Source organism: Cyprinodon tularosa, unplaced genomic scaffold (assembly GCF_016077235.1).
Source record: "Cyprinodon tularosa strain WSP-4 unplaced genomic scaffold, ASM1607723v1 ctg387, whole genome shotgun sequence".
Lineage (NCBI taxonomy): Eukaryota > Metazoa > Chordata > Actinopteri > Cyprinodontiformes > Cyprinodontidae > Cyprinodon > Cyprinodon tularosa.
Window position 1 is genome coordinate 1,328,161 of NW_024039104.1, and position 27,738 is coordinate 1,355,898.

The 27,738-nt window shown below is 38.4% G+C and overlaps 2 protein-coding genes across 3 annotated transcripts; both read right to left on the reverse strand.

Annotated features, from left to right (window-relative positions):
- Positions 1-13,853: 13,853 nt before the first annotated feature.
- Positions 13,854-18,507, reverse strand: LOC119791354 (E3 ubiquitin-protein ligase TRIM47-like). The gene is made up of 2 exons (XM_038297428.1): positions 18,401-18,507; positions 13,854-16,247 (listed from the first exon to the last, which is right to left on the reverse strand). The coding sequence occupies exon 2, from the start codon at positions 16,243-16,245 to the stop codon at positions 15,100-15,102; it is 1,146 nt and encodes a 381-aa protein (XP_038153356.1). The 5' UTR covers positions 16,246-16,247; positions 18,401-18,507; the 3' UTR covers positions 13,854-15,099.
- Positions 18,508-22,951: 4,444 nt separating this feature from the next.
- Positions 22,952-26,535, reverse strand: LOC119791325 (E3 ubiquitin/ISG15 ligase TRIM25-like). 2 transcript variants are annotated; one of them, XM_038297367.1, is made up of 3 exons: positions 26,257-26,535; positions 24,498-25,685; positions 22,952-24,414 (listed from the first exon to the last, which is right to left on the reverse strand). In XM_038297367.1, exons 2-3 carry the CDS (start codon positions 24,544-24,546, stop codon positions 23,228-23,230), a joined length of 1,236 nt encoding a protein of 411 aa, XP_038153295.1. In that variant the 5' UTR covers positions 24,547-25,685; positions 26,257-26,535; the 3' UTR covers positions 22,952-23,227. The 2 variants fall into 2 exon arrangements, with proteins under 2 accessions (XP_038153295.1, XP_038153296.1); XM_038297368.1 differs by lacking the exon at positions 24,498-25,685 and having other exon boundaries at positions 26,257-26,534.
- Between the last annotated feature and the right edge of the window lie 1,203 nt (positions 26,536-27,738).

Consider the following 27,738-nt stretch of genomic DNA (forward strand, 5'->3'; position numbering starts at 1 on the left):
AAGAAGCAAAATTATATAGCAACCAGGTACTGTAGGTCAAAGCATTGGAATGGTAAACAGCTGAGACAAAGCAGGGAGGAGAGGAAAGCTAACGTGTTAATAAAAGAAAGACTGTAGCTGAGTTAAAGCGAAGAAGAAACCTCAAACCAAGGGGGTAAAAAACATATTTTATGAGACAAAATCAAAAATGTACAGAGAAAGGAAGAAAGTTCATAACTAATAACCTCAACACAAGCAAAGAAAGCAATGTGGAAAACCAAAAATATTAAGACTAAAATTATCTAAACAACTTAAAAAAACAAACACTTCCTATCTGTTTTCTCTACATGCATGTTACCATAATGTTCTTTTTATTTTTAATCAGTGTATACAGTCAAATTTAACAGAAAATAAACAATACAATTGAAAAGAAAAAGTGTTTTCTTTCAAGCTGAAGAAGTACAGTAATAAGTAAGTTATTTATATCACTGAGGCTTAGTGGTTGGGTTGAGATCATTGCATTAACTTTTACTCACTCATCAAACCTGCCTTGCCACATAAATACATTTTGTAGAAGTATAAGCTATAAATTATCATTAAGACAACAAAGTAAGTCACCGATATACAACTTATGCACATACAAAAATATTCCAAATTCAAAAGTTTCTAGTAGAATTTAGACAGCATATTTTCAGAATTTTCTTAACAGCGATGTTTACATTTCTAAAATAATTTGTCAGAACTAATATGATTTTGTACATGACTTTTACCTGCAGATCTGCTCAATAGTCAAACAAAATAGATGTTTGGTAGATTTCTTAAGAATCAGGTGCTCAGCAAACAAAAAGTATTTGCTGTAAAACGAATGAACAACCTGTTACACTCCACAAAAGGTTGTTAGTTATATGTAATATCCAACATTAGTTTTAATTGACACTTGATAAACAAACTCCCTTTAATAAAAGAAAACCTCACCTTCTTCTATGCCGAGTCGAGTTTTATGTCTCAGTGTGTAATTGACCTTTATGTTTTGCAATGTTTAGTTTCACTTCTCTGATCAGATGTGCTCCTCCTAGCTTCACTTGTTTGTTATGTGTCAAAAAGAAAGCAAGACCTAATTGTATAAAATACAATGAAGCATTAAAAAACTCAAATAGGAGCAGATGCTGACTATTGATAGGGGCAAAACAGAACAGATCTGATTGATCCTGATTGTATAACAGCTGCTTAAAATATTTTTCTTTTGGTCATTATTGATAATAAATTTCAGTTGGTGTACAGGAAGGATACCTGGAGAAAAAAATACTAATTACAGTGCTGACTTGTTCAAATCTAAACAGTATTTGGCACCATAATAGACAGGCTACAATAACCCTCAGCTGTCTGCTTGATTTGTATGTGTGTGGTGGTCCTGTCTTGGCATTAGAGAGAGGACAATTTCTCTGATTAGTTATAAACCCTGTCCTGGTCCTCACAAGCTATTTTGCTAACAGTTAGGAATAAGGCTAAGATGCAAATTGGGTGTAGTTTAGGTTTAGGGTAATGTATGCTCTAGTAATGGTTAGGGTTATTGTTAGGGTTAGGGCATAGAAACAATCTACATAGAATCTACCGTATTTTCACGACTATAAGGCGCACTTAAACGTCTTTTTTTTCCCTCAAAATGTGCGGTGCGCCCTATGGTGCGGTGCGCCCTATGTGTGTTGTAACTGCGACTTTTGAGACCACCTCATTGAGGAGATGATGAAAGAGTGGCTGAATGTAAGGAGACCAGGTGTTTTTTTTCCACCCCTCACCATCGCTGTTAATATGTAACTCCATGCGTGCCCATCTCACAGCTGATGTGAAAAACATGGGGAAACAAATTAACGCTGTGCTCGCTGTTCAACCGCTCGACATCGGTGTGAACCGGACCCAGCAGGTGCAGCAGAAGCAGCGAGTTTACATGCAAAGTCAATGGTTGACGCGCGTATAGGTGCAGCAAAAGGTCCCGCAGCGCGTTTTGGTGCAGCACGTCGGGAGCGTTTAAGCATCTGACGCACCGCCAACGCGCTGCTGCTGCTCAGATGGAAAAATTGAAGTTTTGCTGCTGGACGCGCCGCATCAACCAATCAGAGAAGCTGATCTGGGAGCTGACAGCGAGACACAGCGCTCTGATGATATTAACGCAAATGAAAAGGCTGGATGAATGAGGAGATGATGAAAGGCAGGTGTATGTGAGGAGACCAGGTGCTTTTTTCCACGCATCACCATCGCTGCGTGCCCATCTCACAGCCGATGTGAAAAAACGATGAATCAAATGAACGCTGTGCTCGCCGTTATCCCGGGGGTCTGACAAAGGAACTTCCACCGCTCGACATCGGTGTGACGCGCCCGTTCAAAGTAAGGCTGCGAGCGGCGTGGGAGCGATGGATGACAGACTGAGACCACAGTTTCATGATAAATGGAAGGCAGCGCCGTGCAAGTTACGCCACCGTTTGCGGATGGATTGTAGATGGACTGTGTCTGCTGGCTCTGTTGTTCAAGCTTTCGCAAAAGCCGGCATTATTTCTGAGGAGCTGCGCTGCACGGAAAGTGACTGACAGCGCAGAAAAAGGGGAAACTGGCATGTCTGATTTAGCGCAGCTGTTTTATTCAGAGGAATGCTGAGGATAACAGAGGATGATGACTTTGATGGGTTTAAGGCGAATGAAAAAGGCTGGATGGACGAGGGGATGATGAAAGCTTGGCTGAGGGAGGTGTATGTAAGGAGACCAGGTGGTTTTTTCCACGCATCTCCATCTCTGTTAATTTGTGATTCCATGCGTGCCCATCTCCCAGCCGATGTGAAAAAAAAGGTCAAAGAAATGAACGCTGTGCTTGCTGTTATTCCGGGAGGTCTGACAAAGGAACTTCAACCGCTCGACATCGGTGTGAACCGCCCGTTCAAAGTAAGGCTGCGAGCGGCGTGGGAGCGATGGATGACAGACGGAGACCACAGTTTCACTAAAAGTGGAAGGCAGCGGCGGGCAAGTTACGCCACCGTTTGCGGAAGGATTGTAGATGCTTGGACTAACGTTTCTGCTGGGACTGTTGTTCGAGCTTTTGCAAAAGCCGGCATCATTTCCAAGGAGCCGCCCGGCACGGAAAGTGACTCTGACAGCAAAGAAGAAGGGGAAACCGGCATGTCGGATTTAGCGCAGCTGTTTAATTCCGAAACAGAGGATGAGGACTTTGATGGGTTTGATTAATACTCTGTAATAAATACTTGAATAAAGCACAATCATACTCAGTTTTGCTCCCGCTCTATTTTTCTACCTAAAAAACTTAATTCAACAGCCGCCTCTGGGCCGCAGCGCATCCGGGCTCACATCAGCAGGTGTTTTTTCATCTAAATAATCTAAATCTTTTTAAGTGAGAAAGTCCACCGGAAAATTTAATCATTACAGTCAGTTCATTCAGATTATTATCCTGCCTATGCTTTAAGTTAATTTATGCGTGAATAAACGAAGAAGAAGGGGAAACTGGCATGTCGGATTTAGCGCAGCTGTTTAATTCAGAAACAGAGGATGAGGACTTTGATGGGTTTGATTAATACTCTGTAATAAATACTTGAATAAAGCACAATCATACTCAGTTTTGCTCCCGCTCTATTTTTCTACCTAAAAAACTTAATTCAACAGCCGCCTCTGGGCCGCAGCGCATCCGGGCTCACATCAGCAGGTGTTTTTTCATCTAAATAATTTAAATCTTTTTAAGTGAGAAAGTCCACCTGAAAATTTAATCATTGCAGTCAGTTCATCCAGATTATTATCCTGCCTATGTTTTAAGTTAATTTATGCGTCAATAAACTGTATCAGAGGAGTAATCACAGCCCTGTGTCATCAGCGATGTGTCTCTCACGGCAGGTTCCCAGGTTTGAATAATACTTTGTAATAAATACACCTTGCAGCTTTATTTGCTGTGATCAGTGGGAATAAAGTAGTTTTAATATGTTTTTAAGTGAGAAAATCCACCTGAGAGGACATGTACCTGTATATAAAAAACGCGCCCTATAGTCCGGTGCGCCTTATGTGTGTGTTAAATACAGAAATGGCACACATAACTGAGAGTGCGCCTTTTAGTCCGGTGCGCCTTATGGTCGTGAAAATACGGTACATTTGCCAACGGTTTGGGTGTTTTTTGGGTTTCACTCTAAACTGTCTGATCCTGCTGCAGTTTTTTATTTACATCTGTTAAAATTTAAAAGATTTCCTGAGCAAATGTCAAGAAACTGGCTGTTACTAGATGCACTTTTTAATTAACAGCTCACATTATATCTTTATAAGCCTTGGTTTATGTGAATCTATTTTCTAATGATCATTTATTGAAACACTGAATCTGTTTCTGTTCCTGACCATCATCTCCTGTTAAACAGATGAGACAAGGTCTTAAGATTAACCATTTCCTGGGAGTTGCCCTTCTCCCCACCTTCCTTGTACAAACCAAAGGTTTGTAGGTGTTCATTGTTTTTTGGCGCGTAAATTCAGTTTTTAATTATTTTCTTGCGTGGTTTGCAGTAGTGTTGCACCGATACCGATACCAGTATCGGACGGAGCCCCGATACTGCCCTAAAATGGTGGTATTGGTATTGGCGAGTACCAACAAATAGGACACCGATACCATTTTGAAAACCATTAGTTTATTCAACTATTGTCACCCACTCCTGGTAGGCAATAAAAAGTTCTACTGGATTCAGTTTGTATTAGATATTTTCTTGCTTCACAAAGTAGGCAGCAGCTTGACAAAGCCATGATGGCAATTATTTTACATTATTATGACATCGGTATCAGCCGATACTGCACAGCCAGGTATCGGGTATCGGTAACAGGGCCAAAAAATGGCATCGGCGCAACACTAGTTTGCAGTTGACTCGTAATAGCCTTTGTTGAATCTCATTAGAAATCATTTAATGGAAAGATAAAAGCCCAAACAAATTGATAAATAGGTTATATTTAATGATGAATGCATAAAACAAAACAGTTGCCTGAAAAGAATGGGCAGGGACTAACTATTGCAATTACATTTTTTTTAACTATAGCTGAATTGCATTGTGTGTTACGCTTCATCTACTAAGGAAGATGATCTAAATTTTTATTTGCATAGTACAGTGGCTACCATTCAGTAAAACTAAATTTAAATTTAAATGGAATTTGAAATTAAGGTGTTAAAGTGGATTGGGTGTCTATAGACTGACTTACTGAGCAAATGACACCAAGTTCTGTGTTGATTTCATAAATTTAATCAAACATTAAATTCTTTGATTGAGGTGTGCAGATTGTAACAGTAACTGGGACACCATGTTTGAATTGCATCCAACTGTGTTACATGAGGCTAAAGTTAGTGGTGATAGCGGATTTCATCTCAATGAGTGGTATAGGATTTTTATTGTATTCTATGACAGAACATTTGTTCTGTTATAGAAACAGGGGGACATGAATGGAATTGATCTGATAAGCAAATTTTTAGTTTGGATCTCTCTTTACTTTTCGGAAAAAGAGGTTATTGAAGTTAAATCAAAATACATTAAATGTTTTACGGTGTATTAGCAGCATTAAAGATGAGCTAACTATTTGGATATGAAATAAGTAAAATTTATAAATTGAATATACTAAACAAAATATTGACTATCAAATAATTTACATAAAATAGTGTTCTTAAACTAAGGAAGGTGATTGTTGGATTGTTGCATCTCTATTCATATGTTTTAAAATAAGTTGTTTAACTAAGACATCCAGGAAGGTCTAAACTAAAGATTTACATCATTTAATAAATTTAGCTGTATTGAATCTCTCTCCAAAACTGAAAAGGCATTGATAATTGATAAACAATATAAAAAGGGTAATACATTATTCAATTAAATATTTGATAAATAGGTTTTCAAAAGAATAAATGGATCAAAGGTAAAAATGATTGAAATTTTTGGGATTTAAAATATGATTGGAATAAAGTAGGTCATTTTTATATTTAGTGACAAGGTTAACTATACTCATGTAAAGCAGGCTGATCATTTTTAAGGTTTAAAAAATAGAAAATATGATGATTGAAATTAAATTGGTCTAAATTGGAGATTTACAAATTAACAATTATGGAACTGCTTCTAAAATACAGTTAAGTTTTGGGTTTAACATGATAGGAAACATTAATTTCTCATGTAAGCCTTATATAAAAAGAGGGTCAAAGGATTGATAAAATACAGCTCCAAAGTAGCAGATTTATAATACAAAAGGAAGACTGTGAAGCTGTCATAAAGTGTCGGATCAATCATTAACCAATCAACAGGGTTCTCCCCATATGAGCTCCAGACAGGACGGATGTTTCCAGGACCTGCTACCCGCATTCCAGGATGGAAAGGTAGGCTTGCACATTTATCTCATAAAGATTTCTTCAATGAGTTACAGGTCCTGGCAGCAGAATTTACAAAATACCAGACGACACAGGAACGTCCAGGCTCGGGATCAGTTCGGGAAATCGACTGGGTGCGCCTGAAGGTCATCAAAAGAAAGTGGTCTGAACCTCGCTTCGCCAGACCATACCGAGTCGTGGAGAGGACATCTCAGGCTGTCCGTCTGCAAGGGAAAAGGAGACATGTGGTTCCATTGGAGTCAGCTGAGGAGCCACAACGCACGCTGCAGGGCATACAGGAGAATCTACAGTCTCAACCTGCGGTCGAGGAGTGTCTGAGGGCACATCACAGCGCGGAGGAGGATCTGCATTTCCGGGCAGAAGTCTGCCAAAACCACTTAATTTTCCTGAATTACAAGGCTTAAAAGGCCCGGGCAGGCACAATAATCCTGTTCCGGTGTCCTTCCATTGAGAAAAGGAGATTGCACCCTCTCCTTAAACTCACTGTTAAATTGGCATAATACTCCAATTTTCAGTGAGCAACGGACACTCAGGTGAAAACCTGAGGTTTACAACCGAGGAGGAACACGTGAAGGATCCAGCTACAAGATCATCATTAACTTATCTTCTTTTTATTGCGTGTTTTCGTTTTTTGCGAACTCTTCAAGAACATTCGTTTCTTTTTGCGCGTATTTTTGGATCGTTTCCTGACGAAGAATTTATATTCATTTTTGAAAGACTATCGAAGGAGCATAGAGACGAACTCTAACTTCTTATTGTTGAATTGTGAAAAAAAAAGAGGAAAAAAAAAAGGTCTTTTGTAATTTTTATGTGTTTATGATGTATTTTTTATGTTGTTATTGTTTTGTATTGACAAATTGTAATTTTTGTGGCGAGTATTGTCTTTTGAGTCTGCTGAGCATTTTTTGGTAATTTCGAGATATCTTACTCTGGTTTTCTAATTTTATACTTGGGCTAATATTTCTATTGTGTGTTTTCTTCTATTGACATAACTGAGTTTTATGATTTTTCATGTTTGATAAGTGAAATGTATTTTTAGTTTAGTTTTTACTGGTTAAAATTTTGTGGTTCATCAGGTGAGTATTAAATTGTTGGACAGCGCAAGATACATTTGATAAGTTTAGATTATGGAGTTCAGCTTCAGACACATGGCCTGGCAGGGGACCTAGGACGTGCTGTTTAAAAAGGGGACTGTTATAAAATTGGGCTAATGTTTTAGTTTTTTAGTATACTAAATAGTTTTTTGGTTCCTCTATTAGAAGGCTTAATCATTTTATTTGTGAGGTCTGTATGTCTCAGACCTCAAAACGGGGACTGTTAAAGAAAAATGATTATTTTTAGACTTTAATACAGTTAATCTTATGGCATGTGTAAAAGGTATGTTGTATACTCTCCTTTTCTCATATTTCTTATTTTGAACAAGTTTGTGAAGATAACCTTTCCTTGAACCAGATTACTAAATTTAAGTTTGTTCCTGAAAATTTATGGTGAGGCCCCCCGCATTCCACAAGCTGTCTGTGAAAGCTTATCTTGTGTTTTATGACCCTAAGAATTCTAGATGCCAGGACAAGCTTTCCGCCTTTTCTTGTTAAAACAAAGAAGCAAATGACCCCAGATGTTTGCAGTAAATAAGGGGAAGCTCTAGGCAGTGTCAGAGATGGCGTCTGGTTGGAGGACCGAGGGCCAACCCTTTTTGAATGGATTAGATACAAGAGGATACAGCTTTCTAAATAGAAGTTACAGATTAGATTTGCCCTTGCAACTCTCCAAAGATGTCTCTGTACTCTTTGCTTTCTTTCCTCCTATGTCAGGTAATGGAATGTATGTCTCTGTTGTTCTGCAGTTTCTGGTGTAGGTTTGTGCATTGTCTTATTTCTAAGTTTATGCATTGTCTTATATTGGATTAAACTCTGTAATTCTGTGATGTCAACACGCCTTGCTGATTTTCATAGTGACCACACGCAGCTCGCCGAGTGCACCTGGGAAAGGAAGAGAAACAGCCAACCTTTTTCCAAAGTTAACTATGTTAGAATATTTTCTTCCTTTACAGTACTTAGGGTCATTGTTTTGTTGGAAGGTGAACCTTCAGCTCAGTCTAAGGCCCTGAGCAAGCTGGAAGAGGCTTTCTTCCAGGAAATCTATGTTCTTGGGTGCATTCATCTTTCCTTCAATTGCAACTAGTCATCCTGTCCCTACCGCTGAAAAACAACCCCATAGCATGATGCTTCCACCACCATGTTTCACTGCTGGGATTGTATTGGGCAGGAGATGAGCAGTGCCTGGTTTTCTCCACACATACCATTTAGAATTAATGACAAAAAGGTAAATGTTGGTCTCATCACAAATGATCTTCTTTCTCATAGTCTGGAAGTCCCTCTGTGTTGTTTTGGCAAACTCTAAGCAGCATTCATATTTCTTGCACTGAGGAGAGGCTTTCATCAGGCCAATCTGCCATAAACCCTGACTGCTGGAGGGCTGCAGTGATAGTTGACTTTGTGGAGCTTTCTTCTTTCTCCCTACTGCATCTCTGCAGCTCAGTCACAGTGATCTCTGGGTTCTTCTTTACCTCTCTCATCAAGGCTCTTCTCTCACGATTGCTCAGTTTTGCTGGATGGCCAGGTCTAGGAAGACCTCTGGCTGTCCCAAACTTCTTCAATTTAAGGATTATGGAGGCCACTGTGCTCTTAGGAACTTTGAGTGCTGCAGAATTTTTTTTGTGTCCTTGGCCAGATCTGTGCCTTGCCATTATTCTGTCTCTAAGCTCCTTGGGCAGTTGCCTCGACCTCAAAATTCTTGTTTGCTCTGACATGCACTTTGAGCTGTTAGGTCTTATATGTGTGCCTTTCCTAATCAAGTCTAATCAGTTTATTTAAACACGACTGGACTCCAATGAAGGAGCAGAACCATCTCAAGGAGGATCAAAAGAAATGGACAGCATGTGAGTTAAATATGAGTGTCACAGCAAAGGGTCTAAATAATTATGACCATTTGATATATCAGTTTTTAGATATTTTCAGTTTTGCAAAAATCTCTACATTTCTGTTTCTTTCTGTCAGATGGGGTGCTGAGTGCACATCAATGAGAAATCTAATGAACTTTTTTATTTTAGTATATGTCTGCAATGAAAGAAAGACTGAAAAGTGTCAAGGCGTCTGAATACTTTCCGTACCCACTGTACACAGCACTAAACACATAAAATATTTAAAAAAAACATTCTTTCTAGCTAGAAGCTTTCTGTATTTTTATCTGCCCTGAAACCTCTGCTGATCTCAATGTGTCACTCTCAATAAAATCACAATCAGTTGTGAAGGGCATCTTCTTTAAAGGTGGAGGTATAAATGGCAATGGGCCACCCTCTTCCCTCCACTGGGAAAGGAAAGCAGGTAAGCAGATGAGCTCTGAGCCAGTTTTCATTTGAAAGGGATAAATTAGCACATACAGTTAGTCACAGCAATTGCTGTCTAGGAGAAACACACCTAAACACTAAAACATGGTTTCAACTTTATCGTCTAGATATAACAGGAAGTGTTGATGACAGCAGCCTAGCTGATATTTTTCTAGAGGCTGTTGTCACGGCCAACCAGGAACAGATCAGAAAAAGCTACTAGGACAACATAAAGCAGGGAGAAAAAAGTTAGGGACTAAGCTAAGAAACACTGCAGGATTGAAAAATAGAGGTAGATTGAAGTAGATTGATGAAAAGGGGTCCCTACAGTATGTGCTACAACTAGAAAGACAGCTCGGGATAACCTGCACAGCCATAAAAGTAGAGCGGGTGTCTCCTATTAGGGCTAAAAAACTGTTAGTTGGCTATTAAAGAGAGGAGCCTGATAACTTCAAATCTCTCCACAAGTAAACCTGCAGGTTGAGAGCACAGTGCTCTGTTAGGAACATAAAGAAGAATCAGATCTCTGTCCTCAGGTGGATTATTTAGGGCTTTACATGTGAGAAGGGACATTTTAGATTCTATTGCGGATTTAACAGGTACCCATTGAAGGAAACCCAAGATAAGAGAGATATGATCTCTCTTTTTGCGTTTCATCAGAACTCTAGCTGTGGCATTGTGCATCATCTGAAAGCTTCTAACTACAGTATATCATGTTCCTGGGATCAAAGGTTAGCATTCTATGGGAAGTGGGTGGTCTAGTGGTTAGGGCATTTTGCTCGGAATCCAGAGGTTCTGAGTTCGACTCCCACTCCCAAGACTGCCACTCTGAGTCCCTGAGCAACGACCCCTAACCCTCCTTGTGACAGTTTAATGACAATACAAGCTGGGAAAAAATACAATAGACCAGCCTTGAAGTAACAAATGCATGGAAGACATTCTCAGCATCACCCCTGGACAGGATATTTCTAAGTTTTGCTATTTCCAGAGATAAAAGAGGTAAATTCTAGGGTATCCTGACCAGATGAAGTGACTAACTAATCAGTATCTTTTTCTCTGGTCAAAAGACAATAACTCCTAGGGGTTTTTTCTGCATTCAGACGTTTTAGAGTCACTCAGGTATTTATTTTTCAAGACATGACTGTAGACTATGTAATGGGTAAGTTTATTGGGATTTATGGACAAGTATAGCTTAATTGTCATCTGCATAACAGTGAAAATTAATCATGTGCTTTCTGATCATTCTAGAAATTGGGGGCATATATAGGTTTAGGACTAAGGTGTGAGTTGAGTTTGATTAGGTTTAGAGTAATGCGTGTGTTGGTTATGGTTAGGTGCAGGACAAGGGTTAGGCCTTAGACATGAGTGGGAAATGAATTGAAGTTAATGACAAGTCCCCATAAGGATGGGTTGACATGTTAAATTGTTGGTTTGTTTTTTTAAAATGGTGTTTACAGTCTAGGACATCCAGCCATTCCTTGTAAAATAGGATTGTTAAGTATTTAGAAGCAAGGTTATGCTCTGTATTAAGATGGTTAGAGTGAGATACCGTATTTTCACGACCATAAGTCGCACCGTACTAAAAGGCGCACTCTCAGTTATGTGTCCCATTTCTGTATTTAACACACACATAAGGCGCACCGGACTATAGGGCGCGTTTTTTAGATACAGGTACATGTCCTCTACTACCTTTAAATACCTCTACTGCGTATTTAAAAATACAGCGGGGGCAAAACTGAGTATGACTGTGCTTTATTCATGTATTTATTACAAAGTATTAATCAAACCTGGGAGCTGGCCGTGAGACAGACACATCGCAGATGACACAGCGCTGTGATCCCTCCTAAATTAACTTAAAATCCTGAAACCTGCCGACGGAATATGTTCGCTTTTATTACCGGTATCCTGGTGCCTGCAGTTTAAATTATTTAGATGAAAAACACCTGCCAGCCTACCCGGTGAACCCGCAGGCTGCCCAGCCTAGAGGCTGCTGATGAAGGGATTTCTACTGTCGGTGCACCGCTGGTATGTGGGGGTCTGAGTGCCTCCGACAGAAATAGTATATGCAGGATAATAATCTGGATGAACTGACTGCAATTATGAAGTTTTCAGGTGGCCTTTCTCACTTAAAAACATATTAAAACTACTTTATTCCCACTGATCACAGCAAATATAGCTGCAAGATTTAGATTATTTAGATGAAAAAACACCTGCCAGCCACCGCGGTATACGCGGAGGAGACCCGGCCCAGAGGCTGCTGTTGAATTAAGTTTTCAGGTAGAAAAATAGAGCGGGAGCAAAACTGAGTATGATTGTGCTTTATTCATGTATTAATAAATAAGTATATATTAATAAGTAAGTATTAATCAAACCCATCAAAGTCATCATCCTCTGTTTCTGAATTAAACAGCTGCGCTAAATCAGACATGTCAATTTCCCCTTCTTCGCTGTCAGAGTCACTTTCCGTGCGGGGCGGCTCCTCAGAAATAATGCCGGCTTTTGCGAAAGCTTGAACAACAGTGCCAGCAGACACGTTAGTCCAAGCATCTACAATCCATCCGCAAACGGTGGCGTAACTTGCCCAGCGCTTCCTTCCACTTATCCTGAAATTGTGGTCTCCGTCGGTCATCCATCGCTCCCACGCCGCTCGCAGCCTTACTTTGAACGGCCGCTTCACACCGATGTCGAGCGGTTGAAGTTCCTTTGTCAGACCCCCGGGATAACGGCGAGCACAGCGTTCATTTGATTCACCTTTTTTTTCACATCGGCTGTGAGATGGGCACGCAGCGATGGTGATGCGTGGAAAAAACCACCTGGTCTGCTCACATACACCTGCCTCAGCCACGCTTTCATCATCTCCTCATCCATCCAGCCTTTTTCATTTGCGTTAATATCATATGTCATCAGAGCGCTGTGTCTGTCTCGCTGTCAGCTCCCAGATCAGCTTCTCTGATTGGTTGATGCGGCGCGTCCAGCAGCAAAACTTCAATTTTTCCATCTCGAGCAGCAGCAGCGCGTTGGCGGTGCGTCAGATGCTTAAACACTCCCGACACGCTGCGCCTGCTGCTCAAAACGCGCTGCGGGACCTTTTGCTGCACCTAGACGCGCGTCAACTATTGACTTTGCATGTAAAATCGCTGCTTCTGCTGCACCTGCAGGGTCCGGTTCACACCGATTTCGAGCGGTTGAACAGCGAGCACAGCGTTAATTTGTTTCCCCATGTTTTTCACATCAGCTGTGAGATGGGCACGCATGGAGTTACATATTAACAGCGATGGTGATGAGTGGAAAAAAAACACCTGGTCTCCTTACATTCAGCCACTCTTTCATCATCTCCTCAATGAGGTGGTCTCAAAAGTCGCAGTTACAACACACATAGGGTGCACCGCACCAAAGGGTGCACCGCACATTTTGAGGGGAAAAAAAAGACGTTTAAGTGCGCCTTATAGTCGTGAAAATACGGTATATTGATATTTCTGATTCAGAAAATATTTGTAACATTGTTATCAACAACATAGATGAACTGCAATTAGTGCTCATCTGGTCAACCTATCCTATTGTGTTGTTTCCACTAAGCTGCCCAGAACAGTCAGTAGCAGCCCATTGGCCAAGCTTGGGCCTTTATCTTATGTTTTATTCCTCACTCATAGTCGCCATCTTTACAAACTTCACTGGAAGTCATGGTTGTGGGTTGTAGGGGTAGGCCTTCGGGAGGGTGGGGGAGTCGAAAGCTAAAGCAGCCTGTGCAGAAGAGGTTGAAAGAAAAAGGTTTCTGGTAAATGCTGTCTGTCTAATCTGAGAGGAATTTTTCTGCACAAATGCAAAAAAATAAAATAAAAATACGTGCTCTGGGAGCCTCAATGTTAATCTTTTCATAGTCAAATGTAGCATAAGGAATTAATAGCATTAATGTAAACCTATTTTCCATTTCAATAAATTGAGACGGTTTATAAACATTATTTTCAACATCATAATTAAAACTTAAAATTTCTGACATATAAATTAATTTTAAGGTCTTTCCATGCATTTTATGCCCTTGATTCATTATAGTCTTTGTTGCATCTCACAAGAAATAATTTAATGGAAAGAGAAAAGCCCAAACAAATTGATAAATAGGTTATATTTAATGATGAATACATTACATTACATCGATCTTTCATGTACAATTATACAATATACATTGTGTTGCAATGTATTTAATTTCTACTTTTAATTACTTAAAACATTGAAAAAGTCAGGCAATTGCACACCTCAAAATGCATCATCATTGATCAACTTGACAGACAAGATATACTTATATATATTTACTTAACTTGCACATATTTGAGTTTTGTCATGTTTTTTCTCTGTTTGTCTGCACCTAACACAGGTGTGCCTTCTGCTCTTTGTGCTGCACTTAGTTAGAGTCATTGTTCCCATGTTTACCTCCATGGTCTGCCTCCTTATTACATATTCATCATACCTTTTAGCCGGTCAATATGTTCCTTTCTCTGCTGACAAGAACTTGCCAGATTATTGAAAGCCATTGAGTAAATGTCCAGTGTTATTTTCCAACCTGCCCGCCTGTTATGTTCCAAGTTTTTTGTCTCCTAGATTTTCCTGTTCTACCCTGCTATCGTCAGATATTCTCCTGGTTTCTGATCTTTGGACATCTGACTTTCCTATGCCTCCTGATTACTGTCCCCCTTAATTGTCTGCCTGTACTGTATTTGCCTCTCCACACCTGACTTTGTTTTTGAGTCCTAACTACGGATTTATGCCTGTTCCTCAGATTCTGTCACCAGTCTCTAATTCAACAACTCCCACTCAGATGTTCCTTCTCAATTTTAGACTTTTGCTTTTCCCCTGGGTTTGTTTTTTCACCATAAAGAGTTATACATGTGTGCTTTACTACTGGTGCTTCTGGTGAAAATTCAGGGATAGTTGTGTCGGCTGACTTATTAGGTACTCTGGCTTACTTATCACTCGAATTATCACTCTAATGCAATGACACACAAAATACATGGAAACACTATTCAAAGTAGCTAAATAAAATCAACATATTTAATACATTGCCCAAACAATTAAAAATATGCAAAGTTGTATAACCTTTTAACAAAATGCACAGACTTTAAAAACATTTTTTTTTGCTAACAGAACTAAAGTATAGTAAGTCCTTACCACCTAAACATTTATTTTATTTCAATGGGTATATAGAATAGCTTCTTGCAACAAACATAAATGAAAAATAAATGATATAAGTATTCTAAATATTTTACTTAATCAAGGGATCTTATTACAGACTACATACACAGCTTGTGTTTGTCCAGCCCCAGTAAACTCCTATTTGAATCTCACAAACTTGGCCTGCTTTACAGATAAACGAATTTGTAAAGCAGTATCAGTATTGCAAACAAAACAGCCCAGAAATAGGAATTATCCTTGATCTCCTGAAGTCTCCTCTTTAAGCTCTGTACACTGTATGAAGGCTTACTTTGGCTAGTTATAAACAATGGTATGATTGGCTCATTGAATGTGCTGCCTATAAATTTATGCATCAGGATCTCATTATCTGGATCAAGGATAAGAACAAGGCCAACATCATAATCTAAAAGCACTGTCAATCTTTTAGTGCTTCTCACAATGCTAAACCTTACAATGCAGTTTTCATCCCACTTTGGTGGGAATGTTCCCAAAGCTGAAATTCTAACAGCTGCCAAATCACATCCTTCTCTTCCATTGACATCACATTCAAAAAAATGTTTCCCTCTGAGGATGCCAGGATTATGATACATACAGTTACATCCGTTAACCTGATGTGGGTTGATTGTTTCCTGAGCAGTCACATTCTCTGGTCTTCCAACTTTAATATTCCTTCTACTCTGCGATTTTCTATTGTTTTCATGTTTAATTTTCGGTTCATTCCAGGTTCTCATTTGGATGTGAGATCTTTGATCTACATACTCTTCATTCAAACGGACCTTGAAATTATCAATATGTTCTGTGCACAAGGCACAGAAAGAGACGTGATCATTCAAGCAGAAGAACTCAAAAATCTGGTTGTGTTCCTTACATATTTTCTCCTCCAGGTCAGGGTCAGGATCTGAAAGTTTGTGTCTTTTCAAGGCAGCCACTCTTAGATGAGGCTCTAAATGTCTGTCACAAAAAGAGCTTAAACACACCAAGCAAGTTTTTGAGGCTCGGATCTTGTTTACTGAGCAAATGTCACATAACACTTCACGAGGTTTTCCTGAGGATGTAGCTTCAGCTGTCACACGAGGTTTCTTAAAAGCCTCCACAATCTCCCTGAATGAGTTATTGACGGAGAGTTTGAGGTCCTTGTTGAATTTGTTGTTGCACATAGGACACTGACGTCCCTGCTTTCCTTCCCAGTGCCTGTTCAGACATGCCTTGCAGAAGGTATGTCCACATGGAGTAGAAACAGGCTCATTGAAGACGTCCAGACAGATGGAGCACAGGAACTGATCCTCAGAAAGAAAACCACTGGATGTGGCCATATCTAAAGGACAGATGTTTTAGACATTGTGTCATTTTAATATGAAAAATTGTAATCCATGTCATATATATTGTATTTTATAGACCTGCACAAAATTGTGAAGTGAACATAAAATAATTATGCTAATTGATTTTGTTTTAGAAATCAAAATCAGAAAAATGTGTCATGCTTTTCCAGTGCCATCACCTGCTCTCTGAAAAACAGTTTTAAAAAAGTTTGCTTTTGCAGTGTCAAAGATTATTGTAATACCAACTATTAAAGGCATCTGTGGGGGGTTTTTTGTGTTTTTTTTTTTCTGCAAAATTAGTGAATATGGAAAACCAAGGAACATAAACCAAAGGTGAGTAAATAAGTTATGCTGAGTTAGTTTCTAAACTATTACCTAAAGCTTTGAATACCTCTCATAGCACTGATGCAGAGGAACATGGTGCAGCTGCTAACCTACCAAGACATGTTTTCTATTTTAGATGAAGACAATAAATCTGAAAACATTGTAGAAATCTGTTCATTTGTGTTCTATGCCTTACTGTGTTCTCGGTTTTTTTGAACAACTGGGCAAACTGTGAAACACAGAGGCGGCATGATGCTGTAGAAAGGTGGGATTTGGTAGAGAAAGAAAAGTGGTTTATAAGAAGATGAAACATATTAAAAACAGGGCAATCCTGGAAGAAAACCTCTTAGAGGATTCAAAAACCTTTAGAGTGTGGTGGAGATCCACTTTCCGCTAGAATAAAGACCCTAAACATACCATCCGAACTATGGTTGAATTTGCTCAAATTAAAGCATAGTGCTAAGCTAAAATGGCACCAAAAGACTAAGATCCAAGTAAGAATCACTGGCATGCCTTTAGATGCAACGTTCTTGACGTGCATGTTCATAGAAAAGACACACCCCTTTAGACCAGCTGTTCATGGTGTGAAAACTGGTTTTACAGTGGTGAAACTGTCATAATATCCCTTTTGTTGTGGCCCTTAGTTATTATCTGCTGATAAGTTTCTACTCTATTTTACAACTCGTCTTCATGTTGATGAGTTATTTTGTGTTATCTGGTTTCTATGGGTCTTTGATTTGTGCCATTGCTTCTGCGGTTCTTTGTGTATACTGTCTATATTCTGCAGTTCTGTAAGTTATTCTTTTTGATAAATCACTCTTCCTAACATTATCAGTGGTTTTTCGCTCCATCACAATTCTTCAAGAATATGCTTCTTTGTGTTTCAACTGTGACTAAACCTTTTGCCTCATGGGCAAAAAGTAAAAGTTAAAAAGGTTATCTGTTCTAATAAAAACTAATCAAGAATGAGATACAGTAAGGGTCCATTTTTTTTTAAACACACTTGCTTTATTTAGCCAAGTTTCATGAACTGATGTGCCCAAGTCTTCTTTGAAATGAATCCCTGAATAGTTCTTGCCCCTATTCAGTAAATTAAGCTAAGACAGGAAGTGCTGATGAAAACAAAAATGTTGAACGCACAATGTAAAGGGAATAACAAACTATAGGGAAATAAAGTAAAATCAAAAAGTGGGGTTCAGAAACAAATAAAAGTTTATGTTATACTCATCATTTCAAGTATAGAATAACTTACATCAGTCAGATTTTTCACCCAGAAAAAAATGTTTATCAGCATCAATTATCTCAGCCTTGGGGCCAAATTTGTACCATTTTTACTACAGAGTACTTCTAACCACTGCTTTTCTGTTTTCCAAACAATACAATCTCGTACTTTATAAGGCCTTCCTCAATGAAAAATGCATAAACTTATTTTGGTATCGACTAACAGGAAGGTCCTGGTGGATGATGGACGTAAAAAAATTTAGAGTAAATTATTCTGCCTGAGTAAATGAGGGTTAAATGTAAAGTAAATAAAGTAAGTAATTAGAAACCCATATGATAAAGCACCTCTAACTTATGCTTTAAAAAAGGAAAAATCACAAAAATTTGAAACTGTAGCATCAGAATGCATTTGTAGCCAGTCTGGTTGAGTAAAAACCAAACAGACACTTATACATGTTTATGCCTGCTAAAATATGAGAATCTACCTAAATCTAATAATTTGACCATTTTAGTACATTTAGCTAGATACTGCTCTAAAAAAGAACTAAACTATATTATGATTAATAACCAAATAAAGCAAAATAGAAAGAAAGTTAAACTTAACCTTTTCCAGGTGTGATGTTGAGCCCCTCTGCATTCAATACAAACTGACTGGTGTTTATCAATGGTAGGAATGTTTTTTTTACCTCTTAGTTTCTTTTCTCTGTAAATAATCTAGATGTGCTCCTCCCATGTTGCCTGTAGCATGTTTTACATGTTTTAAATATTATTCAGTAACACATTCAAAACTTGAAATAGCATGAAATAAAAAGGGATTCAACGCAAAGTAACTAATGACCCAACTGTTGAACTTTGAATTTCACCTTAAAAGCTCACTTGTTCCTCTCACTGATCAGCTTAATTTTTTACTATTTTTACAGATTCGAGGACTGCTAGCACTGCTGCCTTGTAGCAAGAAAGTTCTGGGTTCGATTCCCGGTCTGGGGTCTTTCTGCATGGAGTTTGTATGTTCTCCCAGGGCATGCGTGGATTCTCTCCGGGTACACCGGCCTCCTCCCACAGTCCAAAAAACATGACTGTTAGGTTAATTGGCTTCTCTAAATTCTCCTTAGGTGTGATTGTGTGTGTGAATGCTTGTTTGTCTCTGTGTTGCCCTGCAATGGACCTGCAATCTGTCCAGGGTGTACCCCGCCTCTCGCCCATAGATAGCTGGAGATGGGCACCAGCACCCCTTGTGACCCCACTTGGGATTAATTGTGTCAGAAATGGATGGCTGGATGGATACTAATTCAAACTAATTCAATATAAAACACAAAGCAATGCTTTGTTTATACAAGACCTGCTTTATGAATTTCCACACTGTCTTGTACCATTCTATCTGCAACCTGCAACTGCTTGATGATGAATTCAAATTAATAAAAAACAAGAAATGTTAAACACTTAAAATCGACTATCATAGTGAAGGTTCAATGCTAAATGGCTCTTAGGTCAAAATTGAAGGTGGCATCAAAGAGGAACTTAATTCTCTTCTAAATTTATTGCCTTGTTTATAGGCCAAACCCTTGTGGTGCGCACAATATAAAACCACTGGTAAATTAATTAACAACTACCATAAAGTGATGTGTTATGAAACCAAATTAATCATGGGATTGATAGAAAATCAGTTTTTTTCTTAGTTTTTTTTTTTAATTCTGAAGTCCTGCAGTGCATCAAACTGTGCTACGGATACATCATTATAACTTAGTCTGGAATATAGCTGGTGAAAAGAAAAGACAAAGTAATTTATTTGGTCCAGAAATTGTTTAATTGTCAAATTTAATTATTTTTGGTCTACACTAACAACTAACAGCATTTTTATTGGCTAGCAATCCATGAAATAAATCCTTCTTTCCACCCAACCCTAAATATCTTGTAGAGCTGGGGATTGTTGAGAACATTACAAGTATTTTCATTGTTGTGTTAAAGAACTCCATTTGAAATGAATAAGCTATGGGAAATGGGGAATCATCATGTGAGCAGTAGCCTTTAGTAGCCTGTGGTTACTGCTTTTGATTGAAACATGTTTAACATGGAGTTGAAAAGGTTTTGATAATAAATTCCTGTATTTGGAAGTTGAGAAGTTATTCCTTGGTCGTCTAAAAATTATTTGTGTTAATGTAGTTACTGTACAGCAGCATTTGATTTCATAATTCAATACAATTCAGTTTATTTGTATTTCGCCAATCACAATACGTCATCTCAAGACACTTTACAGTTCACCAGGTCACACAGTCCAATTTTATTGGTTGAAAGTTTTCTGTCTAAGGAAAACCAGTTAATTGCATCGACTCATTGACTGGAAGGCAATCCCTCACACCAAGCATGTTTGTAGCACCAGTGGAGAGGAAAAACTTCCTTTTAACAGGAACACATTGCCAGCAGAACCAGACTCATTGTGAGCGGTCATCTGCCGAGGCCGACTGGTATTCAAGGAGACAGAAGCAGGCATAGAGAAAGAAGCAGAGATACAAAAGGCAACTGTAAACCAGCTCCACAGGCGGCCCCATCCAGGAATAACACAGTCAGGCAGACGAGCTCAGAGCCAGCTCCCATGTCAGAGGATGAAGAGAGCACATCCAACCAGTCACAGTCAGAATAATATTTTACTTCAAAGATTGAGGTGTTGCTCTGCATACTTTGGTCACAGGAAGCAGCTATTTAAGGTATCGTTTCCTTGCCATCATGTCCAACCAGTCTTTGCCTTCCTTTCTGATCTCTGAGGTAAGGCCCTTTTCATACATAACTGACACTTACGGAATGTTTTCTCTTTTTCGGATGACTATCTTAAACTAGGGAAATGGTTGTATTTTACATTCCCAGCAGGTCTTCATTTTTTTTAAATGACTCAGAACAGCTCATCTGATTTCAAACATCTTGGGCTTTCAAAGTGAAATCTTCCTTATTCCGCATTCTAATGTTCAGGTGAAACTTCAGAAAACACTCCTCTCTATGTTAGATATAGTGAGGCCTCTACAGATAGGTCATATTCATGATAAGATCCGCTTTTAGCTTTACTGATAGGAGTAACTATTTAAGATCGGCACTCATAATTAACAAGAGAAGGGATGTGATAGTAAAATAAATTTTTCCGACCACAATTTCCAGATAATTACAGAGTATTAAAAAAGAAGTATGATGAAGAGAAGACATGGTAAAGACTAAAAGAAGAAAGAATATGAAAGAATTATAAACTGACAGAGAGCTGAGGGCTAATGAGAAAATACTCTCTGAAAGAAAAGTAATGAGGGACAAGGCGAATAATGCGAATACAGGGGTATCATAAACATAAAGGAATTTCAAATTATTTAATAACTTTTCATGAATACATGTATGGCTCAGTCTTATTAATACGCTCCTATGTTTTTCAGTCATTCTAGCAATCCAGTTTTCCAAACCTCTCTTCAAATTGCATATGTCCTGTTTGGAGTATTTGGGAATGGTCTACATTAGAAACAGGAGCGAAGTGTGACTAGGGTCATGCTAAATAAGAAAACAGAAAAACTTACATTAAAGAGGACTAGTCACGTATGTTCTTGCAACCATCTACAGTAGAACCACACTCTGATTGATTTTCTATTCACACTGGTGACATAAGGTATTTTATTTATTTGTTTAACAAGTTGCATGACATCGTGTATATTTCAATGAGTAAACACATATATTATATATATTGGTGAAGCAATGAAGACAAATGAATCAGCAGTGCCCACCCCAGTATATGAAAAGATTATAAATGGTTCAAGATCAGGAGGGAAAAAGGGAAAATTATTGTGAGGGATAAAACATGAGTTACCCCCAGGATACACTATGATTGTTGCTAATCAGATAGGGTTAGTTATATTGAAGAAAAAGCTTATACCGTGTGTAATACGGTACCATTACATTTCCAATGTGAAGAATAGATGACACCAAAAAATGTTTATGTCTGAACAAACTATTTCAGAGCTTAACAGGGACTAATTAAGCACTACCAGGACAAATACTGTATGTTTTTTGGGGAGGAGACTGATAAAGAAAAGAGGAGGATGAACTAAAAAATAAGGAAAGACATTAAGAGTAAAGAAAACACAAAAGGAAGAAATAAAAAATAAAAAAATTGCCTTTTAAGAATAAAACATTTATAAAAATATAATTGCAGGCCATTAAAACATTTATTTTTATGTCTGCTTAAAAAAAGTTTTCTTAAAAAGGTACTTTTACTTGGACAAACAAGCCTCATCAAAACAGATATTCAAATTTATTGAATAGGATCTAAATTACATGATAAACACTTTTAATTCCATAAAAAAAGATTGGTATTTTATTTTTAGTCACATGAATGATACATTTAGTACATACAATTTGAAATGTAAAAAGCATTCAAAAATGAAAAGAAGCATAAATGAACCAAATTAAAATAACATAAATCCAACATGGGGGTTGCGAAAGTTTTGGTTTATTTTACTTTTTTTTTTTTTATATTCCCCCCTGCAGTTTTTTCCATTAATTAAAATGTCTTTAAAAACACAATGACATGAATTCAAAAAATTGTAGTAAAGAGATAAATGGAGGCAGAAGATCTCTTTAATTCATCAATGCAGATCTGTTTTTCTGAGAAAAATTAAGTCAAATATCTGACAAAAGAGTGGAATTGAGAAGATAAAAAAAAAAACAATGTGTCATTGTTGTTCCAATAAGTTTAATAGTAAGAACAGAAACATAGACTCTAGATTATGTTTTTAGTTCTTCAAAAAGTCAGAGAAAGAATATCAAGATTTGACGCATAAAATATCTAATCTTGAAAAGTTTTTCTCTCTTTTTGGAAATATTAATTAACACTATAACACTGTTTAAAATTCTAAAAACATGACTTATATTTCGAAATAGTCTTCAACATTAATTACAAATTAACTAGAGAGAAGAGGTCAAACAGGTATAGGATAGCTGTAACCTAAACCTTTCTTTTTATATTCCCCCCTGCAATTTTTTCCACTAATTGAAATGTCTTTAAATACACATTAACATGAATTCAACACACTGTAGTAAACAGATAAATGGAGATGTCTTTCAGTCATCAATGCACACATTCAGCGACACACAGGAGCTCTTTCTAGCTGGGCACTGTTTCATTCACAACACCTGTCCCATCAACTAGGAATCAGAATCAGAAATACTTTAATATTCCCAGGGTGAAAAAACTTTTGTTACATTAGTCCATCTGTAATAGGGTGACTATAGGACCAGTTTGATATAACACAATTTTATACAATACTTATAATTATGGGCTTCCCGCTCCATCTTGCCATCAGTTTGGGGGTCCTTGGCCTGGAAAACGTTGAATAAACCTGATCTAAGCTAAATAATATAATGTGAGAAAGCAAGCATAGCTTGGATGTGTTTTAATCTGGCCCTATTAGAAGATAATGTAAATGGATAACAGTGTTATAATAAAAAAGCAACCAAACCAGTATAAAACATTTAAATCACTTAACATCTTCTTAACTTGACTTCTTAAGCTTTGCCTCCATTTCATGAAGCCACGTATGCTGGGAATACAAAGTGGGAAGACTTGCTCATTGATTCCACTGCCGGTAAATTGATGCAATATGATCTCATTGTCTGGATCAAATATGAGCACCAGCCCATGACCATAATATACAAGCAACAGTACTCTCTGAGTGTTCCTCTTAAATGTAAATCTTAAAATACAATATCTTTCCCAGTTTTGTAGAAATGGCAACATTCTAAAATCGGACTCCCTAAAAACAGCTAAATCAAGACCAACATTTCCACTGACGTGAAATTCATGCACTTCTGTCACTTTTGAGAAATTTTGATTTTGACAGTTACTTTTACATCTATCCAAGTGGTTTGGGGCTTTTCTGTGATATGGTAAACCATTAGGATCTATAATCTGACTAGGCTTCATACTCTGAGCTCTCCCACTTTTGGCTTTTTTCTTATTCTGTACCTTTCCATTTTTTTTGTTTTTAGATCCTTGTATTTTCTCTTTTCCTCTCCAGATGTAAGATCTTTGATCTACATATGCTTCATTTATATTGACTTTGTCATGATCAATATGATCTGTGCACAAGACACAGAAATGGATGTGATCATTCAAGCAGAAGAACTCAAAAATCTGGTTGTGTTCCCTGCATATTTTCTCCTCCAGGTCAGGAACAGGTTCTGAAAGTTTGTGTCTTTGCAAGGCAGCTACTCTTAGATGAGGCTCTAAATGTTTGTCACAAAAAGAGGTTAAGCACATCAAGCAGGTTTTTGAGGCTCGGAACTTGTTCTCAGAGCAAATGTCACATGACACCTCCCAAGGTTTTACTAAAGATGAGGCATCAGCTGTCACACGTTTCTTAAAACCTTCCAAAACCTCCCTGAATGTGGTGTTGACCGATAGCTTGAGGTCCTTGTTGAATTTGCTGTTGCACAGAGGACACTGATATTCCTGCTTCCCTGTCCAGTGCCTGGTCAGGCATACCTTGCAGAATGTATGTCCACATGGAGTTGAAACAGGCTCAGTGAAGACGTCCAAACAAATGGAGCACTGGAACTGGTCCTCAGACAAAAAATCACTGGATGTGGCCATATCTGAAGGAAAGATGTTTACAGTTTAGAACACTGTAACTGTTTTACTGATAAAAACTTGTAAAACTGTGTGTAGCCACATTTACCCTTATATCCCCTAAAGAACAAATGAAATATGGTCCAACAGTTTATCATTTATTCTTGGTAAAACTGCAGCTATGGTGTGAGGCCTCAAATTTGTAAAAAAAAAAAAAAAAAAAAACTTAATTAATAAATAGCATAATAGAAACCAATTTATTTAGCAGAACAGGCTGAACCTTCTTGGCGTCACGGGGGGATTCAATGCCCATGTGGGAAACAATCAGGAGGAACAGACCCCCCAGCTCTAAACCCAAGCGTTGTTGTTAAATTAGTTGACTTAGTGTCTGCAGGGTGCTTGAGGGGTCATGGGAGTTTGCACAACCAGTCCACATGTGTTTCTTGGAGATGGAGAAGACAGTTGACCAGGTCCCTTATGATGCCCTGTGGGCGACGCTTCGAAAATATGGAGTCAGGGACCCTTTACTAGGGTCCATCAGGTCTCTGTACAAGCGGAGCAGGAGTCTGATCTGCATTGCTGACTTTAAATCGGACCTGTTCATATCCTTTATGGACAGGATTTCAAGATGCAGCCAAAGACCTGATGGGGTCTGGTTCACAGTCCAGCAGATCTTGCTGGCTCGCTCCTCCACAGCATGCCCTGAGGCAGACTGCAGCAGAGGGTGAAGCGATCATAACATCAAATCGAACAATGAGATCCCAGGTACAAGTGGTGAATCGAGCCTTCTCGGCAGGATGACTGGAGTATCCCTTAGAAAGTGAGAAGCTCGGTCTTCGGGAGAGGCTTGGAGGAGAGCTGCTTCTCCACATAGAGAGGAGTCAGCTGAGGTGGCTCGGACATTTCAGATGCCCCCTGGATGAGCCGATAATGGTGTTCCAGGCACATCCCACCGGCAGGAGGCCGAGGGGGCGATTCAAGACACACTGGAGGGACTATGTCTCTTGGCTGGCCTGGAAGTGCCTTGGGCTTCCCCCAGCAGAGCTGGAGGAGTAGTCTGTGTGCGGAGAGGGAAGACTTGGATACTCTGCTGATACTGCTGCCTCTGCAGCCGGGGGGGCACAGGAGGAACAGGAGAAGACAAGTTTGGGTGAGTAGTTGATAACTGTGAAGGTTGGTTGGGTTAGAAAAAAATCATCTTCTGATTCAGTCATCTCACAAAACCCTGTTTAATAAATCCATCCATCTTCTACTGCTTGTCTTTAGAGTCTCAGGAGGGCGTGTTCCTACCTGCAATCTATGGGTGAAATGCAGGGTACAAAGACATAAAAACATGAAAACACACATACACACAAAAATATACACGTAATACATCACACTGTCTTTGCAAGGTCCTTCCATTTATTTCTATCCTTTTTTGTCTGGCCTAACCAAGACCCTTACCCTAAGCCTAATGCATTAGTAGGGTAAAGACATTCATATTCTGGTTAAGCTACAATGGGGAAAAAAAACAAAAAAAAACACAGGGCATGTATTGCTTATTTTTTTGTGTGTCTAAAGTAAATTACATAGTTAAAAGCTACATTATTGTTCTTATAACTGCATTAATTAAACTGACCTCTTGCTGCCATCTACTGACTAGAAGGTATATATCACGAAGGAAACAAAGTAGGAACATCATACTACAGTTTGTTTTTTTCAAACCAAGTTATGCTGTTCAAGGAAGTAGCAATAAGTTTCAGTTGTTTTCTTGACGAAAAACAACAACAACCAACAGCAACCCTCATAAATTAAGAAGCTAAAGTATATTGACTTTCAGTTCTCTACAGCTGATAGGTTTCACTCTGATTTACTGGCAATGCCCTCACCTTGACATGCTTCCTTTTGTTTTCGATCACCTCGGGCACTTTCTCCAGGAGCTTCGTAAGGTGTTGATTACAGCTTTGTTGTTGTCAAAGGTGATGTATCCAGGAAACACTAGCTTTGAATAAATGTAAAACAAACAAAGCAGAATACTTTAAGGCTAATACAATCTTCTTCCCATTTAAATTTGGACAAACTGGGGTTCATCAGTGAGGAGTAGGTTGGAAACATTTTAGTTTGATTTCTTTGTAAATGATAAAGATAAGCTCCTCCCATGTTGCCACATGTTCCACGGATGTTATGTAATAAGAAATCATTACCAGGTGCAAAATGTCGAGGCAAAAATAACCTGGATTTAGAGGAGGATAATAATCATTAGAGCTGGATCTGCAACATCTTATTGCAACTGTAGGGTGTGTTTTTTTTTCTTATACTACAATTAAAACCAACTTTGTCATATTCAGAGTTTTTATTCTTAGAGATAGGAAGTCTAAAGTCAGTGCTGAATTCTATGTCCAAATTGAGTGTGAAATGCTTTTATTCTGTACAATTATTTTGTGTGAAATTGCCTTTAATGTGCAAGCAAATGCTAAGCACAGTTTCAGAAAAAGAAAACATATTTTTCGTCTTCTATCTTCAGTATCATAAAACACTTCAGATTCCATTCAGCCCATGGGCTTGATAATATACAGAACCTCCTAGATTGCTAAAAAGTTCCATCTTTTAAATGTGCTCTGCTTTGGGGGATGATTTCCATGACAAGGTTTGCATTCTGCCACAGAGAGTTACACTTTTAACCAAAACAGAAAACAAGAAAATGTTAATCAGAGCAAAAACCATTCAAAACTAAGTCAGTTAGGTTTGTCTGTTTGTCTGTCGTCTGTGGCACAGTGCTGCCTTGCAGCAAGGAAGGCTGTGGGTTCGATTCCCGGCCCGAGGTCTTTCTGCATGGAGTTTCGAGTATATTTAATTATGTCATGCCTGGTGCCTTCATTCTAGGTATAGTTTCCTTCATTCAACAAAAGTATTAGATTGGTATCGGCTTATATGCTAAGTTCGGCTATCAGTATTAGATCGGCTTGGAAAAATCTGTATCAGTGCAACACTAGTAAATTACCTGTATTTGTATAGCACTTAATCAAGTCCAAGGACTCAAAAGCACTTGACTTAATATTCAGACATTCACCCTTTCTTGTACACATTTTCAAGTTGATAGCATATGTACAGCATATTTAAACAGCCGTTTAAGTGCTAGACAGAGAAAATAATCAATGTTAACAGGACCAGCAAATATTAGCTATATTTCAGCAATAAAAATGTAACTAATTAACCACAGAACTATAAAGAAACATCAAAAGGTCGGGTTTGCAAAGATTCTCCGGAATGGTGAGGGTTCTTTGTGGATTTAATAAATAAAAAGACAAAAAACGTGTCCTGACTCCTCCAATTTTTTATCCTATCTGTCTCATCTTTTTCTATACTTTAAT